General features: G+C 40.9%; 1 protein-coding gene across 1 annotated transcript in view; it reads right to left on the reverse strand.

The window, feature by feature from the left end:
- Positions 1–16,968: 16,968 nt before the first annotated feature.
- Positions 16,969–21,725, reverse strand: part of LONRF2 (LON peptidase N-terminal domain and ring finger 2) — a 46,589-nt gene continuing 41,832 nt past the window's right edge. The window contains exons 11-12 of the mRNA XM_040454030.1: positions 19,558–19,707; positions 16,969–17,912 (exon numbers count right to left, since the gene is read on the reverse strand). Of these exons, the coding sequence (XP_040309964.1) occupies positions 17,718–17,912; positions 19,558–19,707 (345 nt within the window). The 3' untranslated portion in view covers positions 16,969–17,717. The remainder of the gene's footprint in view (positions 17,913–19,557; positions 19,708–21,725) is intronic.

Here is a 21,725-nt window from a genome sequence, read left to right on the forward strand (position 1 = left end):
CCAGGCCCCTCTGAAGAGAAATACCTACTCACTGGAGAGTTTCATGTCTCTTACTGAAGCTGAAGCCAGAAATGCTAGAATGAGCATGCTTTAAAAATATTTTGTGACATTTTGGCAACTTGGTGGACTCCCTGACTGTGGAGAGCCTGCTCCTCACGGACTGGCCAATTCTTAGAGACAGCAAAAGGCCCACCAGGGAACACACCTTTCATAGGAAAACCAATCCAGAGCCAAATTCTGAGCCACTTCCTCTACCTAGCTCTTACCCTCCAGGAGGCAATATTCCTCTGTCCTAATCACCCAGGGTCAGCACCACACAACTAGAGATCAATCCGCCCTGTAGCCCAGAGCCAGCTGACCTTATCCAAACTAGCCAATCCTCAACTGTTCCTCTGCCCTGCCTGGCCTTTCTTGCAAAAACACTCACACTTCTCTTCTCCCCCATATTTTCCCAGCAAGCCTGTTCCTGCCTCCTGACTAGCTCTGGTGTGCCCCCTTGCAGGCTTTTGTGGCATGGCATTAGCTTCTCCATGTCGGCTCCTCAGTCACCTCCATAAATTAGAGTCCCATGGGTATATTTTAACAGTGCAGAAGGGTGACTGGTTTTGACAGAGGGGCATGCCTCTTAATTGCTCTTGACTTACTGAACAGATTCCACTAAGTGGCCCACACTGCCTATGAAAGGATAGCCCGATGCTGACACACCTGGACTCTGGCAGCTACCACTTACGCTGCAACTGCCATAGGCTGACACGGTGCTCCAGCCTAACTTGCAGGAGGACCTCAAAGGCGTGCACATCCATGGTCCTCATTTACCTTAGGTTCTGTAGCCTAGGCTGATAGTAATCCACGTTCCCTAGTGGACACCTTCTGGGATAAATAATTGGATCCGTGGGTCACATGTGATTCTCTACCCTGATATGCTTCGTTTCTGGACTGATGACCCCTCAGTGACTAGGATAACTGGCCAACATACAAGGCAGAGGCTTTTTGCAACAAGGAGTGAGGAGTAATTTTCTCCGACAGACTGTGTTGGGATGTAAGCCTGACTGACTGGGCCAGCAAAGCTCACGTCAGTGGGGGCTGCATGACTGAGTCACCTCCCTCCTCATTCAGTGAACTGATGCCATCACACTGATGCCAACTTCCTCCAGATTGTCTCCCTTTTAGAAAGTGTCTCTGGCAGAAGTCTGGGTGTTAGTCTCAAGTATGCTATCAGGATCCACTGGTAACAGTGCTGAGCGCCCTCCTCATGGAAACCATGGCCCCCAAAAGGCTTAGAAAGTTGCTTCAATGGCAGATCTCTCTGTTGTCACTTGCCTTTCTGCTATTGCAATTTGTCCCAAGACCCAGAGTGATATAGGAAATCCCTTCCGTGGAGACTGGTAGCTCAAGGTTGTGCTTCAAGCTTCCTCCTTAAAACTACGTGCTGGAGGGGTGGGGGGTGCCTGGGTGGTTCAGTCACTTAAGCCTCTGACTCTCGGTTTTGGCTCAGGTCAAGATCTCATGGTTCTTGGGTTCAAGCCCCACATCAGGCTCTGCACTGGTAGCGTGGAGCCTGCTTGGGATTCTATCTTTCCCTCTCTCTCTGCTCCTCTCCCACTCTCTCTCTAAGTAAATAAATAAACTTTAAAAAGACAAACAAACTACATGCTCACACACTCAGGATGCTGCCACCACTGCTCTCTTGGATACATTTTTTTTTTAATTTTTTTTTTAACGTTTATTTATTTTTGAGACAGAGAGAGACAGAGCATGAACAGGGGAGGGTCAGAGAGAGAGGGAGACACAGAATCTGAAACAGGCTCCAGGCTCTGAGCTGTCAGCACAGAGCCCGACGCGGGGCTCGAACTCACGGACCGCGAGATCATGACCTGAGCCGAAGTCGGACGCTTAACCGACTGAGCCACCCAGGCGCCCCAGGATACAACACTTTATATAACAAATTATGTAGAATAATTATATATGCAGCAAATATATAATAAAATTTATTTACTAAAAGATTTATATAGCCAAAAGATTTTTTAAAAAGTTTTCATTGGTTTTTGTGCCTCTACAACCTAGGTTCTACGTTACCTCAAACATTTTACTAAAATGCACCAATTAACAAAATTTTAGACTGAATACTGGGGCTCAAATTATAGTTATAGCTGAGGATTCTACTAAGTTTAGACATTGTACCTCCTATAATCTGAAATAAAGTAACCACATAGAAAATAGAAAAAAACATAGGTCCACTGTAAGTGTAGCCTTGTCTCAATCTCCTATAGTGATGGTACCAATTCCCTTAAAATACCCCATGTTGAGTACAGACACTCTAACATAATGAATAATAAATTAAGTTACAGTAAGTCTTTGTCACTTACAAATTAGATCGATAAAAATGGGACTCCATGATCCCCCTCCCCCCATTAAAATAGTTTATCTGGCCCAATGTAAGTGAAGAAGGCTTTTCATGATATAAATTTATTACATTTATTCTAGGGGCTGGCTGCTGGGTGGCTCAGTCAGTTTAGTGTCCGACTTTGGCTTAGGTGATGGTCTCATGGTTCATGAGTTTGAGCCCCACATGTGGCTCATTGCTGTCAGCGCAGAGTCAGCTTGGGATCCTCTGTCTCCCTCTCTCTCTGCCCCTCCCCTGCTCACTCTCTCTCAAAAATAAACAAACATAAAAAAAATTAAGATGTATTCCATAAAACCTAATTCACAAAGGGGTGATTATCCCAAATGCCTCTCCATTTTTATAGCTCAAATGTGCCTGTTCTTAAACCCAGGGAACATAAAGGGTCCCTCATGGTGGACTACTGCAGCCTTGTTGCTACGGTCCTATTGCGTTAGGGCCCCCATAACCAATATCCAATATTCTTAAAATTACTAATTCTATTCAATCAGTAACTGGTGAATATTTTGCTCTTACAGACTTGGCTAGTACACTCAGCTCAGCATCTACTTCAACAGTCTCTCAGGCACACTTTGCCTTCACCTCAAAGGGATGGACCCATCTTCTCCAGCTCCCTGTGGGGTATCTCAGCAGCTTTTCAGACAAGATCTTTGCTGCACCCATCTTCTCCAGGAGCACAGGCATTACATCACAGTAATACCACCCTTGCTCCAAGGAGACTCACCTCACACACTCCCCAAGTGACATACAAGCCCAACATCTTTCAGTATTTTGGGGGTTCTGAAAGTAGTCCTCTGAAATATTCTGTAATAGTCCTCATTTACAAATTGCCCTTAATCTCATGGATGCTGCTACTTACAAATCAGCCCCCTTAAATGGGGCTGCCTCGGAAAAACATCTGAAATCTGATCAAATTAACACCAACAGGCACTGCCCTCAGAGACTCCCTCATTCAAGAGATGTTGGCAACCTCTTCTCAGGTCTCCCAGCATCTCTGGACCACCGATGTGGCTGTAAGTGGCCAAAAGGCTGTAGATGCAAAAATTGAGCCTCTCGGTCTCATGCTATGTACCATTAAAACAACAAATGACTGACCACATACCAGACTCTCCTGAAAACATAGGCTCTCACAGACCCTGGGCTATATCTCTGCATCCAGATGCCCCTGGGCCATGGAAGTAGCACCCCACAAGGTCTGCATGGGTACTGAGGCTTCCCTGATATAGGATGGAGCCAAACCTGACACAGTTCAGCTACAAGAGAGGGTGGTCTCTCCTGTCCTTAGTCCTTTTCCAGATGCCACTGTGCTGGAGGAGGTCACCCTCCCCAGACTCCCTGGCTACCTGAGAAGCCCTTGGGATTAAATGAGTGAACAGGAGGTAAAATTCATGGACCACATGAATGACCTTGTCCACCATCATGAAAATGATGGAGCTCAATGGAACACTGAAACGTTCTGTCTCTCAGCTAGGATGTCTCTAAAAGGATTGGACCCCAAGTGTCAGCACAAATGGCCAAACTTCAGACAGTCATATTAGCACTGGATGCTCTCCTTGGCAAATATCACAACTGTTGCCATTGCCTAAGCGTTGTCCCTTTTGGGATAAAAATGGCTGGGAATCTTATCCCTCACAGCTATCTAAAACACAAATCAAACTCATATACATACTAGACCCACAACACAAGCCTTTGCCAGGACACTTCTTACTCCTCTGGGGTTGCAGGCATTTTCAATAGTAATCAAGACATACATGTCACTTCTCAGAATATGCAATGCCGGGCATTTGGAAAAGATGTTCAACAGACCTTTCATGTCCCTGTTAGGTGCCAGATAACCAGTTTGAAAAATAATGATGTCCTCAAACATTTCCTTTTCAAAGTCGAGTCTAGCAAACAGACCCTTCGATGGCCCCAATTGTGCCCCAGGCCTTAATGTCTCTTAATTCAGGACCTTTTGGCTGCCTCACTCCTCATACAAACTTTTAAAAACTTCCCCCCAAAATATCTGGCGGTTGATGGGGTAGGTAGCCCTAGTGCTCTTCTCTCCCTGCCAAAAATAGCAAAAGCAACAAATAAATAACTCCACACCAAGTAGAAACAGCTCTGGACGACAAAAAAGCAGCAGCCACAACCCTGTAGAGCTCAAAACCTGAGGATGGCCACTTACAAAAGTGCAGGAAGCATTTTACATGCAAGACCCCAACTCAGTCCAGAGCAGCTCAGCACCAAGAGCGATCCCCTCAGAGGGATGTCACCCCACAGGGAAAGGAGAGCAGGGCCCCCCAGCAGTAGACATTTGCAGCCTTTATTACTGAGGACCCTGACATTCTTTATCAGTGCTGAACCCAGCTAACAGAGCTGCTCAGAGTCCTACAGGGTCTTCTTCCTGAGGCTGGAGTGGTCCCTGCGGTGAGACCTGCCCCCAGGGTCCTAAGTCACAGTTTTGACCCGCCATCACAAGCTTGTGCTGTTGCAGCTCTGTGTCTGACTCCAAGGTTCTAGTCAGGGCTTCAACCCACCATTACTGGGGCAGAGGTGCTGCTGCTCCACACCTCTTCCCCAGGTCCTAAGTCACAGTTCTGCCCTGCCATCATGAGGCCATGCCACTGTAGTTCTGTGTTCCCCCCTGGTTCCTCAGTTGGAGCCTTGATCCAGCGTTAACTACTGGCCAAACTGCTGTTGCTCTGTCTCCTGCCCCCTGGACTCAGAGTTGGAACTTTGACACACTACCCCCAGGGTGTGCTGATGGATGCCGGCCACTGCCCCCTAGGCCCAGGCCACTGCTACACTCTGTCATCCTAGGGTCTGTGCCACTACTGCATCCCCTGCTCCCGGGACCCAAATCATGCAGCAAGCTCCCAACCCTGGTCTCATTGTAGATCTGCAAATGCCAGTACCTCAGACATGGGTGCCACAGCTGCAGCAGGCGCACCTGTGCCTCAAGACCCAGGCACCATGGTAGTTCCATGTGCAACTGACCTGGACCACAGCTCCACTGAGTATCAGTGTACTGACTTGGTGCCGGGAGGGATGCTCTCAGCTAGAACTTCCTTCCATGGGCAACAAAAGAGAACAGGAGAACTCTAGCAACCTTCACCACCAAGGACTCCAGTAGACCTAGCTGCCACTGCCACCAGCAAGCCCTGCACAGTCTTGGCCACTAAAGATCCCCACAGTCCTCAATAACACTGACCTCATCTAACAGACCTGTATGGGGTGCCTGGGTGGCTCAGTCAGGTGAGCATCTGACTTCGGCTCAGGTCATGATCTCACAGTTCTTAGGTTTGAGCCCCATGTCGGGTTTTGCACTGACAGCACATAGCCTGCTTTGGGTTCTCTGTCTCCCTCTTTCTCTCTGCCCCTTCCCTGTTTGTGCTCTCTCAGTCTCAAAAATGAATAAACATTACAATTTTTTAAAAACCTGAAAAAAATTAACAGACCTGCATGGAAACTATGCCACTGTACCCTCCCCAGAACAAGAAATGCATCCTACTAAGCCAGGGCCCTCACAGCCCACCAGGTGAAAGTCAAGTGAAAGTCATTCCCCACCATAGCCAGTCTGAAAAACCTAGAGGAGGTTAATTCTCCCTCAAATGCTCAGGCATCAATGTGAAACCCACTAGAAATACAAAAAAAGCAAGGAGACATGACATGACATAAGGAACACAATTAACTTTCCGGCAACTGACCCCAAAGAATTGGAACTCTAGGAGTTACCTGAAAAATAATTCAGAATAATTATTTTTAAAAAGCTCAGTGAAATTCAAGAAAACAGAGATAAACAACTCAATGAACTCAAGAAAAAATACTGCATGAACAAAACAAAAAGTTCAACATTCAGAAATCATTAAAAAGAACCACATAGAAGTTCTAGAATATAATACTGTGAAGAATATAATAAAGTAAATGAAAAAATGCAACAGAGAACTTCAACAGCAGCCTCAACAAGCTGAAGAAAGAATCTGCAAACTTAAAGACAGAGCATTGATATTATCCAATCAGAGGCCAAAAAAAAAGAGTGAAGGAAACCTATGTTATGGGACACCATCAAGCAAAAAAAATCCATATTATGAATGTCACAGAAAAAGAAGAGAGACAGAAAACCATTTAAAGAAATAATGGAAGAAAACTTCCCAAATTGGGGGAGAGATATGGATCATTCAGGCATATGAAGCTCAAACAGATTCAACTTGAACAGATCTTCACTGAGACACATTATAATGAGACTCTCAAAAATCAAAGGCAGAGAGAATTTTGAAAAAAGCCAAAGAGAGAAAAAAAAAAAAAAAGACTCATCACATCACATACACGGAAACCTCATAAGGCTATCAGCAGATTTCTCTGCAGAAACCTTGTAGACCAGGAGAGAATGAGATGATATATTTAGAGTTCTCTAAGAAAAAACCTGCCAAACAAGAATGCTTTGCCCAGCAAAGTTGTCCCTCCGTGAGGAAGGAGAGATAAAGACTTTCCCAGATACACAAAAGCTGAGGGAATTCATCACCACTGGACCTGCCTTACAAGAAATGCCAAAGGAAGTTCTTCAGGATAAAACCAAAGGATGCTAATTAGTAACATGAAAACATATAAAAATATAAAACCACTGGTAAAGATAAACATACAGGCAAGATCAAAATACCCTAATACTGTAATGGTAGTGTGCAAAGTACTTTCAACTCTAGCATCTACGTTAAAAGACAAAAGTGTTAAAAATACCTATAGCTACAATATTTTGTTAATGGACACACAATATAAAAAGATGGAAATTGTGACATCAACAACATAAAATGTAGAGGACAAGTAAATGTATAGAACTTTTTACGCAATTAAAATTAACTTTTTATTAGCTTAAAATAGACTATTGAAACTACAAATGCATTATGAAAGCCTCATGGAAATCATAAAGCAAAAACCTATTAACAGATACATCAATGATAAAGAGAAAAAAACTCAAGGCATATCGCTACAAAAATCATTAATTTAGAAAGTCAGAAAACAGAAGAAAAAAGGAACAAATGAACTACAAAACAGTCAGAAAACAATTCACAAAATGGTGATAGTAAGTCACTGCCTATCAATAATTATTCTAAGGTAAATGGTTTAAATTCTTCAGTTAAATGACATAAAGTGGCTAAGGATTAAAAAAAAATAAGACCCGGGGCGCCTGGGTGGCGCAGTCGGTTAAGCGTCCGACTTCAGCCAGGTCACGATCTCGCGCTCCGTGAGTTTGAGCCCCGCGTCGGGCTCTGGGCTGATGGCTCAGAGCCTGGAGCCTGTTTCCGATTCTGTGTCTCCCTCTCTCTCTGCCCCTCCCCCGTTCATGCTCTGTCTCTCTCTGTCCCCAAAATAAATAAACGTTGAAAAAAAAATTTAACAAAAAAAAAAAATAATAATAAGACCCAAATATATGCTGGGACTCAATTAAGCTTTAGCCATACTCATAAGCTAAAAGTCAAGACACAGAAAAATATATTCCATGCAAATGGAAACCAAAAGAGAACAGAGGTAGCTATACTTAAAGTCAAACAAAATAGACTTTAAGTCAAAAGCTGTAACAAGAGACAAAGAAGATCATTATAAAAAGATAAAGGAATCGATTCATCAAGAGGATATAATAACTGCACATATACAGATAACACATATCGGGCACCTAAATAAAATGAACAATTATTAACAGATCTGAAGTCAGAAGCAGACAGCAAAGCAGTTAACAGCAGGCGTCTTCAACCCCACTTTCAGCAAGGATATCATCCAGAGAGAAAATCAATTAGAAAATAATGGACTTGAACTACACTTTATACCAAATGGGTCTAACAGATATATACTGAATATTCTACCCAACAGCAGCAAAATATACATTCCTCTCATGTGCACATGGAACATTCTCTAGGATAGATCATATAAAGGTCACAAAACAAGTCTTAATAAATTTAAAAGATGAAATTTTATCAAGTATCTTTTCCAAGCACAATGATATGAAGCTAGAAATCAATAACAGAAGGAAAGCTACAATATTCACAAATATGTAGGAGTTAAATAACATACTTCTGAACAATCAATGAATCAAAAAAGAAATCAAAGGGTTTATCTTGAGACAAATGAAAATGGAAACATAGCATACCAAAACTTATGGGATGTAGCAAAAGCAGCTCTAAAGAAGGAAGTTTACATTAATGCCTAGTAAATGTGTACAAAGAAATAAACCTAACCTTAAACTTTAACGAACTAGGAAAAGAGGAACTAAGTCCAAGTTTGCAAAAGGAAGGAAATAATAAAAATTAGAGCAGAAAGTAAATAAAATAGACACTAGAAAGACAACAGAAAAGATCAATGAAGAATTGTTTTTTTAAAAAATAAAACTGACAATCTTTCAGCCAGACTAAGAAAAAAGTGAGATGATTCAAGTATGTGATAAACAAAATGGGAGACATTACAAATGATACCACAAAAACACAAAGGCTCTTAAGAGAATTCTCTGAACATTTATGTCAACAAATGAGATGACTTAGAAGAAATGGATATATTCAAAGAAATATACAATTTACCAAGACAGACTCATGAAGTAATAGATATAAATATGAGTGTCAATAACAAGCAAGGAGACTGAATCAGTAATCGAAAATTTCTTAAAAGGAAAAGCCTAGAAACAGATGGCCTCACACGTGAATTCTACCAACGATTTAAACAATTAATACTAATCTTTCTCAAACCATCTCAAAAATCGAAGAAGAGGGAGCACTTCCAAGCTTACTTTACAAGGCCATCATTACTATGACACAAAAACAGGCAAGGACACTATAAGAAAAAAATTACAGGTCAATATGATGAAGACAGATTCACAAAATCCTCAACTAAATACTCATAAACCAAATTCAAGAGCATATTTAAAAGATTATACAACATGATCATGATGGATTTATCCCTGGGATGCAAAGAAAAATCAACATATACAAATCGAACAGTGTGATCCCCACATTAACAGAATGAAGGATAAAATGTATATGATCTTTTCAATAGTGCAGAAAAAGTATATGACAAAATTCAAAACCACTTCATGACAAAAACTCTCAATAAATTAGGCGTAGAATCAATGTTTCTCAATGTCATAAAGGCTATGAATCATAAGCCCATAGCTAACATTATACTCAACAGCAAAAAGTTAAAAGCCTTTCCTCTAAGGTCGTAAACAAGCCAAGTACTCCCCATTTTTATTAAAGACAGTGCTGGAAATCCTAGAAATAAAAGGCGTTCAAACTGGAAAGGAAGAAGAAAAATTATCTCTTATAAATAGAAAACCCCAAAGATCCCACCAAAAAACTGTAAGAACTAATCAATGAATTCAGTAAAGTTGCAGGATATGAAATCAATATATAAAGATTGGTTGCATTTTTATACACTAACAAACTATCAGAAAGAAAAATTTTTAAAAATCCCATTTATAATTGCATCAAAAATACGCAGAAATAAGTTTACCCCAGGAGATGAAAGACCCGTACACTGAAAACTAAGAGACACTGATGAAAGAAATTGAAGACACAGATAAATGGAAAGATAGCCTATGTTCCTAGATTGGAAGAACTGATACTGTTACAATGTCCGTACTATCCAAAGTGATCTACAAGTTCAATGTGGTCCCTATCAAAATTCCAATGGTATTTTTTACAGAAATAGAAAAAAAAAAGTCCTAAAATTCATATGGAACCGCAAAAGACCCCAAAAGCCAAAGCAATCTTGAGAAAGATGAATAAAGTTGGGAGCATCACACTTCCTGATTTCAACCTACATTACAAAGTTATAATAATCAAGAGAGTTTCATACTGGCCTAAAAAGGCACACAGACCAGTAGAACAGAACAGACAGCCCCCAAATAAACCTGTGCAGATATGGTCCACTAATCCTGACAAGGGTGCCAAGAAAACACAATGAGTAAATGATGGGCTCTTCAAAAAATGGGTTTTGGAAAAACTGGATATCTACATGCAAAATAATGAAATTGAAAGCTATCTTATACCTATAAAAATCACCTCAAAAAAGGGGCACCTGGGTGACTGTCAGTTAAGCACCCAACTCCGGACTTCAGCTCAGGTCATGATCTCATGTTTTGTGGGTTCAAGCCCCACATTGGGCTCTGCACTGACAGTGTGGAGCCTGCTTGGGATTCTCTCTCTCCTTCTCTCTCTCTGCCCTTCCCTTACTTGTGCACACACTCTCTCTCTCTTAAAAAAAATTTAAAAAAATTAATTCAAAATGGATTAAAGACTTAAATGTAAGAGCTGAAACTGTAAAACTCCTAGAAAAAAGCTCCTTGATACTGGTATTAGCAATGCTTTCTTTTTGGATAAGATGCCCAAAGCCCAGGCAATGAAACAAACAAGTAGGACCACGTAAAACTAAAGTACTTCTGCACAGCAAGAAAGCAATTAATAATTTGGAAATGCACCTATAGAATGGGAAACAAATATTTGTAAACCATTTATGAAATAAAATGAAATCCTATAAGGAAAGAAATCAGTATTTTGAAGAAATATCTTCATTCCCAGATTCACTGCAGCTTATTCACACAATAGCCAAGATATGGAAACAACCTAAATGTCTTTCAAGGGATGACTGGAAAAAGATAATCTGATACATACACACACATATTTATATACATACAGTAGAGTATGATTTTGTCTTAAAAGGAAGGAAATCTTGGTATTTGTCACAAATAGGATGAACACAGAGGACATTATGCTAAGTGAAAATAAACCAGACACAAAAAGATAAATACTTATGATATCACTGTATATGGGATCTTGAAAAAGCTGATTTCATAGAAATAAAGAATAGAATTGCAGAGTTGCTAGGGGCTGAGGAGAGAGGGAAATGGGGGATGTAGGTCAAAGGGTACACACTTTCAGTTATAAGAAGAATAAGTTCTGAGGCTCTAATGTACAGCACAGGGACTAAATTATACAGTATTGTGTTCTTAAAAGTTGCTGACAGTAGATCTTAAGCATTTTTATCACAGCCCTGCATCAAGCTCTGCACTGAGTGTGGAGGTTAAGATTCTCTCTTTCTCTCCCTCTTCCCCCTCCCCTACTCACGCACGTGCGCATGCACATGCGCGCGCACACACACACACACACACATTCTCAAAAATAAAAAAAACAAAATAAAATAAAGGGGGATATGTGTTGCCTTCATGTATATTAAAAACTCATTATATATGTTAGGCCCTTTAACAATGTTTCCCCCTCCCTTTATAAATGTTTCTATCTTTCCCCCATCTAACAAGGGCTAGCGGCCAGATTGAGGGCACGTGCTTTCTTGGGACGCATTAATCATGGACATTCCCATAGGTCAGGCAGCTGCGCAGCTGATAAGGGACCCAAGTGAACCTGAACCAAAAATCAAAACCAAAAACTCTGCCAGGTGTAGCTGCCCACCATTCTGCTGACTGTTGGTCTTATCACTGTTGATCTGGACGTTTTCATTGGTTTGCGAACACCTGAAGTAAACCACTGTTTCAAGCAAACATAGCAAACATTGAGACCCACATCGACCTGAGTGGGTACCTACTTAAAATGGATACCCCAAGTCCCAAACCCCATACGACATCACTCTGGCCTGGAAGCTCACTGCCCAGACCCCAAGCTTGCCACTGGAGATAACTCTACACTGGACACTAGAACTTATGCCCACAGACTACCTTTGCTAAGTCACAAAGTAAACCCAGGACATTTTTACTTCTCTTCCTTCAATACCAGGGATTCTATTATGTTTCTGAGCTTGCTGCCTGTTTAGTGCATTACTCTGGTATATTCCTTGCTCTCTGCCAAAACACACACCCCTACACTCCCCTGCCTAAAGTGAAATCTGATGGAGTTTACTATCTGTACACTATTCCAAAAATCAATGGTGATTATCACTTTCCCCAGGAAGAGCCTGCCTTATCTCTGCCAACCCCTCCAGTGTCTGGGAGAGGACTACTCACTCTCCACTGCCGCCTTCTACTGCCCTCTCCAGCTTTCCACCACCTCTCCTGCCCTGTGTCTCTAATTGTAACACTCCTTTTCCTTGGTTACACACACATAACTGCTTAATCGTTAATGTATTTACTAAGTTATCATACCCTCCAATAGCATAACTGCTGGGCCTGCCATCTTAACTCGAGAAATACATTGAGATATTATCACACTCATACTTCTTATACACTTTACAATTCCACCAAGATAGTGTTGAAGACCCCCCAGAGTTCCAGATCTATGATCTTGACTAAGGCCTATAAGTGGGAACCTTAGTTATAGACTGGCCTCAAGGACTCCTTATGCTTCTCCTTTTTACTCTCATAATAAAATGCTTTCTATGTGTTTAAGGTAACTTACGCCTTACTCTTTAATGTCTCCATTGTCATCACCCCGAAGTTTCCTTAATATGATGTCAGAATATTGGAGGACCAATTGTACTAATCATGCGTTTAAAAATCATGCATTTGACATCTTCAGGGCCTCACTGGCTGGGGAGATTGACCCTCCTGGGCTGGCCAGTCAGAGACAGCAAAGGGTCCACAAGGAAGCATGCCTTTCATATGAGAACTAAACAACCCAGAGCCCATATTCGGAGCCACCTCCTTTGTCTGGCTCTTACAGTCTAGGAGAAAAGAGTCCTGGCCTTAATCACCCAGGACTCAATACCAGACAAGTAGATCCCACTCTTATAGCCCAGAGCCAATCATGATCATCCAAACTAGACAATCCTAAGCTGTTTCCCCTGTCCTGTCTGGTGTTTCCCACAGAAACACAATAAAGGCCCTCCCCACGTTTTGCCTTCACTCCTGCTTCTGCCTTCTAGCTCTGGTGCTTCCCCGTGTGGTCTTAAGTTCATGCCTCTCATTTCTAGTGGAACTATGAGTAACAACAACCTTGCCTTTCAGTGGCACGGCCCTGTCTGCATTGTCACCCAGTCACGTTTAGAAATTAAGACTTGGCCACAAGTCAGAACTAGTGTCCCCCAAATGGTCCATCTGGGGTAGCAGCACTCTAATTTCCTCAATAGTTTATGCTACTTCAATATTCTAATAGTCAATATGCTAATAATATTCACCTAAAAGCAGACCTACTACTAAAAGCTACTTGGCAGGATTCAGCAGATATTGGTAATTTTTTTATCAGTCAAGAAGCCAAAATTAAGGTGAAGTTAAGGTGAGGAGTTGCAAAGGCGGAAAGACCTTCTGCTACAAGTCAGAAGTCAATGGCTCAGAATGAAGCAGTGCCAGTAGGGACAAGGTGATACTGGGAAACATGAAGGGTTCAATTTTTCCCATGTGTGGTTGATACAGCTCACCCTACTCATCCAGATCTAGCCTCCCGGGTTTTGATGAAACATAGAATCATAACAGGGTCTTTTAGCAGGGGTAGAGCTACAGAGGAAGAGTTTCCTTCTTCAAGCTGCCGCTGCTATCCAGGTTGAAAATGGGAGATGGGAGCCTCTCTACCCTGTTTCATAAGGGTATTTAGAAAAAAATAAAACCCCATGCCTGTTGAACAAACAAAAATCACCCACCGACATTTATTTTCCCTCCTAATGGCTCTTTCTTCTTCGTATCTTCATTGAAGATGCCCTCTTCAATGCCCATCACCTCCCGTCCCCTCCCTCCCACCCTCCATGAACCCTCAGTTTGTTCTCAGTTTTTAAGAGTCTCTTATGCTTTGGCTCTCTCCCACTCTAACCTCTTTTTTTTTTTCCTTCCCCTCCCCCATGGGTTTCTGTTAAGTTTCTCAGGATCCACATAAGAGTGAAAACATACGGTATCTGTCTTTCTCTGTATGGCTTATTTCACTTAGCATCACACTCTCCAGTTCCATCCACGTTAAAAGCATCTAAATTTTAAAGAGTGGTATCTACCGAAGTAATTTAAGAAGTGGGAGAAAACACAAAAGGAGAAAAGAAGAAACAGATGAGTACTTTTAAAAAGCAACTTAAAAAGCATAATGACTTCTATGTGATACAGCTAGGTCAGGCAATGGAGTACTTTGATTGTATGAACTGCCAATTTTCAAATAATTTTAGGACAAAATGATAATATCATAGTTCATGGTAACTCTACCATCTATTTTGTTCCTTGATGATTTAAACGTCCTGTGGTAAGGCTTAATGTATGTTAATAGTTGAGATACAACTTACTAAACAGTCTTGGTGCTTTTTGGTTTGGGAGGTCAAGGAGGGTGATGCTTAAGAGAAAGACTTTGTTGTGGTTGTAAAAATGGGATAACACTCCAAAATTTGGCACATGAATCAGCTAATACTTATTGTGGTTCCATGGATAGACTTTAAAATTTTTAAATTTTTTAATTTGGAACTTTAAAAAGTATTCTAACTTTCAATTCTGAAGATGAGGACACATAGGGAATGTGGTACCCTAAAAATCTAAGCTTTCAGAATACTGCCGGTCAGGATATCAGTTCTATTTCAGAGACATAGGAATGCAGGGATGGAATTATGAGTCAAGCCACTTAGGAGAGTGAAATGGAAAATACCTAACAAAGTGTATAGAATGTACTTCAATTACTATATTTAAAGAAGAAAAATTACTCCCCCACACTGTTATTATTACTCTAAGTAGATTCTGCTTTTATTCTGATGCAGAACTAACTAGACCATTAGTGCTGGAACATTTTCAGTAAAATTAAACTTGAATGTTCTGACTCTGAATAAGAGCTTATTTTCTGAGAAATATTAGAAACAACATCCCCATGACAGCAAAGAGGGCAGGGGCAGGGGCAAAGCTATTCTGCGTTAGCTAAATTTGTAACAAACCAGAATTTAGGTGTCCTTCTTTAAGTTTTTGAAAGGAAGCTTCCTTCATAACATGACTTGAAATATTCTTTCCTTGATCCGACTTCCTGTCATTTAAGTGCTCAGGAAATACCCATCTAGTCCTGCCCTGCTCTGGACAGAGAGGTGAGATACTGGACACAGCATGAAGCAGTTGCAGTCCATTCCCTTGGGTGTCAAGAGACAAAAACAACCAAAACTTTGGCTGTTTTATCTACATCATTACTTGTTTGAATAGTCTTTTACATAAGAGCACTAGGAACAAGGTGACAATTCAGAAAGAGGCAGACAGAATCAGGAAGCGATAATTAATGATTCCGATCAGAGATCTGTGCCAGTTATGACATTTCAGGCATAAGGGTGAGAAAGCCACAGCATGTGATGGGGACAGGAAAAGCCCTGGTACTCCGAGCACAGAGACTTAACTTCAGGAAGGCTCCTGCAGACACTACGATCACACTGTGGCTATTTTACACACTCCCAAATGGAAACAGCAATGATATGATTTTAACATAGGAAAGATTCTCCAAAAAAAAGAAAATGGTCAATGCATACCCATTTTTAGGAGCCATTTCTAAGAAAGGTCCTCTGGCATACTAGATACAGTTTTGCTTTCTTTTAGATGATCAGATTAGGATACAATGCCTAAGAATGTTGAATACTATCATTAACACATGAATCAATAAAATATTTTAGAAATCACATGGCCAAATTGCCTTTAAACCATATTCAAGATGAGATATGAGATTTGCAATAAGTGAGGTACCAGAAACATCTGATTGGAAATACTTTCACATTTTCTCTTTATGACTAAGTTATACAAGAAGAGGATTTTCTCACTCCCATAATGAAACCGAGCATTAGCTATTGAAAACCCATAAAATTAAAAAAAATACAATTATAAAGTTTCTAATAAAATGTTTGATGGATTGATAACCAACTTCTGACATTATGAAATATTCTGTTAAAACTCAAAGAGACTCTTAAATAAAACTGAGAACAAACTGAGGGTTGATGGGGGGTGGGAGGGAGGGGAGGGTGGGTGATGGGTATTGAGGAGGGCACCTTTTGGGATGAGCACTGGATGTTGTATGGAAACCAATTTGACAACAAATTTCATTTATTGAAAAAAAAATAAATTACCTGGAAAGAAAACAAAAAACAAACAAACAAACAAACAAAAACCTCAAATATGATACACCTTGAATGAAAAAAGCAAAACTTAAAGCTGTGATTTATTCTCCGGTCTGGTTCTCATCATCTTTTAGTTAAGAGCATCCATGGCACAGCCCAAGAAGCTAACTCAGTGCACCAGCTGGTTAGGCCGGTGCTAATGATCCAGTATCTTAGTTCACACGGTTATTCCAATTAATACTACCAATATGCATTAGAGGTCGAAGTTGTAATGTATTGTTCTGTAATAGATAACACTGGGTCTGATCACTTTTAAAACTTCTTTTCAAAAGACACAGAGACAATTTTTAGGTTGAGGATGGAAAACAATTTTTAGATTGCTGAATATTTACACCCCATATGCACCCCCCCTCTTCTTGCACACTGTCCTGATATATTTTCCTGGAAGAGATAGAGTCCCATTCCAGAGCAGACGTTAATGTCCTCATATACGAGTGGATGGATGAGTGGATGTTTAGTGTTCAGGCTTATGAATGAGACAGGCTTATGCTTTCAAGGGGGTTTTTGTACTAGTTTGGTTGCATGTTTGACACTCTAATACACATACAGTTTTAGTGAACTTTTGCTCACTCTTTATTGAGTGCATATAAATATATATCCTCAAATCAACTAGACTGTTGTCAGATTTTTCTATATCCAAGGTACACCTTCGTGTATTCTGATGTTCATCTGATTACAACATGCAATGTATGATATCTGAACTACTACGGGACACACAACATAGTTCCATCTGGTAGCTACTACTTCTTGGGTGAGGACTAATTTTGGCTCCTGTACTGGACAACAGTTCGATCCCTCAATTTCGCACACAACTTCACAGCGACACACAAAGCCAAAGCGCATTTTCAGTTAGCCTGTGCTCTGAGAAATCTGCTTCCAGATAAAAATGTGGTTTCCCTCTTACTCTCTAGCCACCAAAGCATGCTGTTCCCATATGGTGTAGTGAGATACTTTACCAGGGAGGGAGTCCTTCTTTCTCGAAAAACCTAAACCACTTGCCAACCATCTGTGGTGTTCCCTGCTGTCAGTGAACTGCACATTAAAGCATCTGCTTCAAGGAGATTTTCTTAGGTTGGTTTCCAACTGTGGGCTCCATGCAAACTTCAGGCTAACCTGGTACCCAGTCAGGTTCCGCCAGGCACCAACTTTTAACATTTGAGCAGGAGTCAATGTTTGCTAAGTGTTCCATTTTGTAACCCTCAACAAGCATTTTACAAAGCACGATGAATGGGATGCTACTTGTCCACGTCTAGCGCTCCTCATAAAAGTACAAGGGCTTCCAGAAACCTTGACAGAGAGAAAAAAATCAATTATTTCTCTCCCTGCTATTAACCAGCTCCTGCCGACTATTCATCTTACGCGTAATGATGACTAATATCCGCCGAATGGCGAGCAGACGTTCTTTCAATGAGATCATGCCAAGAATAGCCAGCTGAGCCTTGCGCTCCAGAGGCAGCACTGCCAGGATCCACCAGGACCACGCAGGACCACTAGGGTTACTCTGCAAGGGACATGAAAGGGAAGGAAAATCAGCACCTAAAATGCAAGTCTCTTCTCTTTGTTTCACCAACAAGGCGTGGGCAAGGATTAAATGCCACCTTCTATTTTAGATCTACTTTCCATCCATTCAACCCTTGAGATACAAAGTTTACTTTTCTGTTACAAATTTAAATGTGGGAGAATTCACAAAATGTAAAGCCTGCAAAGAGAAGCATCTTTTATAGGGAAATTCCATGAATTAATTGCTTCTGTTCTCTCAAAGCTCTTGTTATGAGTATATACCAGTCAGAAGAGGGGACCATAAATTTTACCTCTACTTTCCAATGTTCTGTGTTATTATTTTTTAAGTTTTAAATATACTATAGAAAGCTCAATATTAGGAAGGCTAAAAGTAGGTGTACAAGTCTGAGTATTATAAATCTTTTAACAATATTTGCGTGATAAATATGCACATGTATACAAAATATCTATATATGAATTACTGTTAATTATATATAGATTGGAGTCATCATGAATTAAATAGATAAGAATTATTCTGCTACCTGATAGCTTATATTTCACATAACCCAACACACACTTCTGGACTGAGATCTAAGCAAAAGCTAGTCATAAAGTTGTTCTCAGTATTCCTTGCATTAAGAACCAAGATATCTAGGCCGCCTGGCTTCCCATCTTGGATTCTCCTCCAATCCTACCCCTAAAGGAATACAGAATCCAACTGGGAACTAGAGAGGGTGGACTCTGAAGTCACTTTAGCTTAGGATGTGGAAGCTTCTATTGGAAGATTAGGAGTAACACTGAGGCAGTTTTTGGCTTAAAGGCTGGTCTTGAGTTTGGAAAAGACATAACTCAGGTGGGGGTAAAAGACAGAAGTCGGCCAGAGATAGAAAAAGAGTGTAACAGTGGATGGGAAAAATACAAAGTACATTTCATCTTTCCCCAAACCTGCTGAGAGCTGGTCCCGGATGGTGCTTTCTCCACAAGACAGGTGAGTTTGTACAGAAGGAACTTTACACTCTGTCATAGGCCTAAGCCATCCCTGCCTGGCTCTGTCACCCGGAGGAGGAAGAAAGGATTCATGTACACTTAGAAGCGCTTCACAGCCCGAAGCCACGCCCTGCTTGCAGAGCCAAGTTCACTGAAAGCACGCTGGCGGAACACAGAGAAAGCCTGACTGGATATAGAGGGCAAGGAAGACTCCTAATTTAACAGGAGTTAGATTTTCTCTGCATTTATTCAACATCTGTTGATTAGGCACAAGGCAACAGTATGTGCAAAATATGGACTGTTCATGTCAATACACACAAATTATTACTCTGTAAGTCATAAGATTGAAACAGCTGATTTAAACAGTGGGTGAGAGAAGTAAAAGTACCAAAGCCAACAGCCAGTCAGAATAAACTGATTTTTGATAGAAAAGAAATGACCTTCACACAATATTAATCAAAAAGCATTGGTTGTTTTGCTCCAAAAGGCACATGCTACTACATTAGGTGATCCTTTGGGCTGTTGACAAATGAACCCGTTCATAAGTGATCACAATGGAGTACACAGCACAGCACGGGCAAATTTTCCTTCAGAATAATGTGTCTTAACATATAGCAGGAAATAATAATAGCATTCTAAAAGAAATAAGGAGAATATACCTGAGGTTCAGACTCCCTGTCTGGCATCAACCCAAAATGGCTTAAGATTTGTTCTTTCATGTGATCCTGAAGTGAAGTAAACCAGGAAACTGACTGCTGATATACTGAATCATGAAGACTGGTAAGTTCTTCATACTCTGTTCCTTCCACCTGATCAAGGAAAGAGGGATGACCATTTTAGCAATTCATTATTAGCACACGAAATATAGTGATCATCTGCCGTATTTGGTAAGTGGAGCTGGGACATTTAGTATTCAGATAATTCATCAGTGTTTTATAAACAGGATATGTGCTCAACATAGAAATTTGTACTTTTTTTTATACAGTGAAGATCTACCTATCCTGTCTATCCATAACATCCCGATTTTTCTCTTAACAACATAAACATACATGCCATGTTACTATGAATCATTTTCAATGGCTACAGGTAGAGATATACTATAACTTACTCCACCATTAAGATAAAATAGACTTTAATATTACACAGTAATATAAATATTTATGCAAAAGTGGTTTGTTTTTTGTCAGTGGTGGTGATAGAAGGGGCTGTCATTCCCTCAGGATAGTTTCCTAGAAGCAGAATTGCCAAGTCAAAGAGTGAGACATTTAAAAAATTATATTCCATATCACCAAACTATATTCCAGAAAACAGGACAGCTACCCTGTATCACTGTATTAGCCTTAAGCAGCAGTAAGCCCTGATACCTTAGATGTATCATGCTTTACTGCTGGGTGCCTATCTCACAGCCAAGTCACTATTTTAAGTATATCCAACCCCTGCTGAGGAACAGCTGAGTGGGAAAAGCTTGGGCTGGGGACCGAGGGACCCAGGTTTGTTCTGGCTTCACTGCTGATTCTCATGAGCCAGTCACACAGCCTCCTGAGGGTAGAGTTTTCTCATCTACAAAATGGGAATAAACCATTCAGGTCCTTTCTGGTTATAAAATTCAAGGATCTCTGAAAACTAGGGTAAACTGAGGAATTAGATTATAATGCATGCAACCATTCTCAATTTGATGTATACAAATCAAATATTCCTATGTAGTAGAGGGTTTTCTTTAAAAAAACACAAAAATTATTTTATTTGTAGCTAGGTAAGCTCTTGTTTTGAAATAAATACAAACACCACTAAAAACCGCCATCCACAACAGTCAGTAAACTCTCCCATCAGATTTGTTACCCAGGCAGCAGAGAACAATCACATTCAGTCCCATCCTTTAAACCCACTCCCTGCTCCTGAGATGCTGGGGTTGACTTGCTGCCCTTGGCTCCTCTGAGCTGTATAGCCCTGTGCCTAGGATGACCAGAAACAGCTGGAAAGGGGGCAGTGCTGGCAGTGTGGGTGTGGGTCTCCTGATGGGCGTCACAAATGTACAACACTGTCCCCAAAGCGACTTCCAGTGTGATGTCAGACAGCTAAAGACTCTCACTCGCCACGGTGAGAACCATGGTGTGGTTCTAAATGTGAAGGACAGAATTCAAAAGAAGGATACAGTAATTCCAAGGATTCCCTCCTTCTAAACAGTTGTAATGTTTTTGTTGCAGGATAATTTACGTACAGAAAATGCACAGATCTCACTGGCTGGCTCAGAGTTTTGCCAGCCACACACACCAGTGGAATCACCATCCTAAACAGGACAGAGAACATTTCCATGGCCCACAATGGCCCTACACCCTCCTCTGGTCAGTTACAAACCCACCCCCGCCTGTCTCTGCCCTCCAAAACCAGAGACAGGTGATGCCTGGTCTTGGAAACATATAAATGGAGCCACACAGCACACGTGGTTGTGCATCTGGCTTCCCCGGCTTAGCAGGATGTTGAGAGATGTGTTTGTTGAGAGATCTAGGAGATTCTTTCATATGGTTTTGTGTATCATTAGCTCCTTCCTTTTTATTGCCAAGTAGTATTCCATTGTATAAATGTACTACAATTTGTTTATCCATTCCCCCGTTGATGAGTATCTGCGCTATTTCTTGTTTGTGGCCATTAATGAGTAAGACTGCTAGAGACATCTCTGTACACATCTTTTGAGAATCCCTTCAAAACATTTTGTTAATTTGTCAAAACATGGGTTCTGTTATTTCTTTTAGGCATATAAATAATTCTTAAGGGGTAAGAGAGCCAAACCTTTTATATTTAGCTTTAGAAGGTATTTTTATTTTTTTTT

Source organism: Herpailurus yagouaroundi, unplaced genomic scaffold (genome assembly GCF_014898765.1).
Source record: "Herpailurus yagouaroundi ecotype Mexico unplaced genomic scaffold, PumYag 210, whole genome shotgun sequence".
Lineage (NCBI taxonomy): Eukaryota > Metazoa > Chordata > Mammalia > Carnivora > Felidae > Herpailurus > Herpailurus yagouaroundi.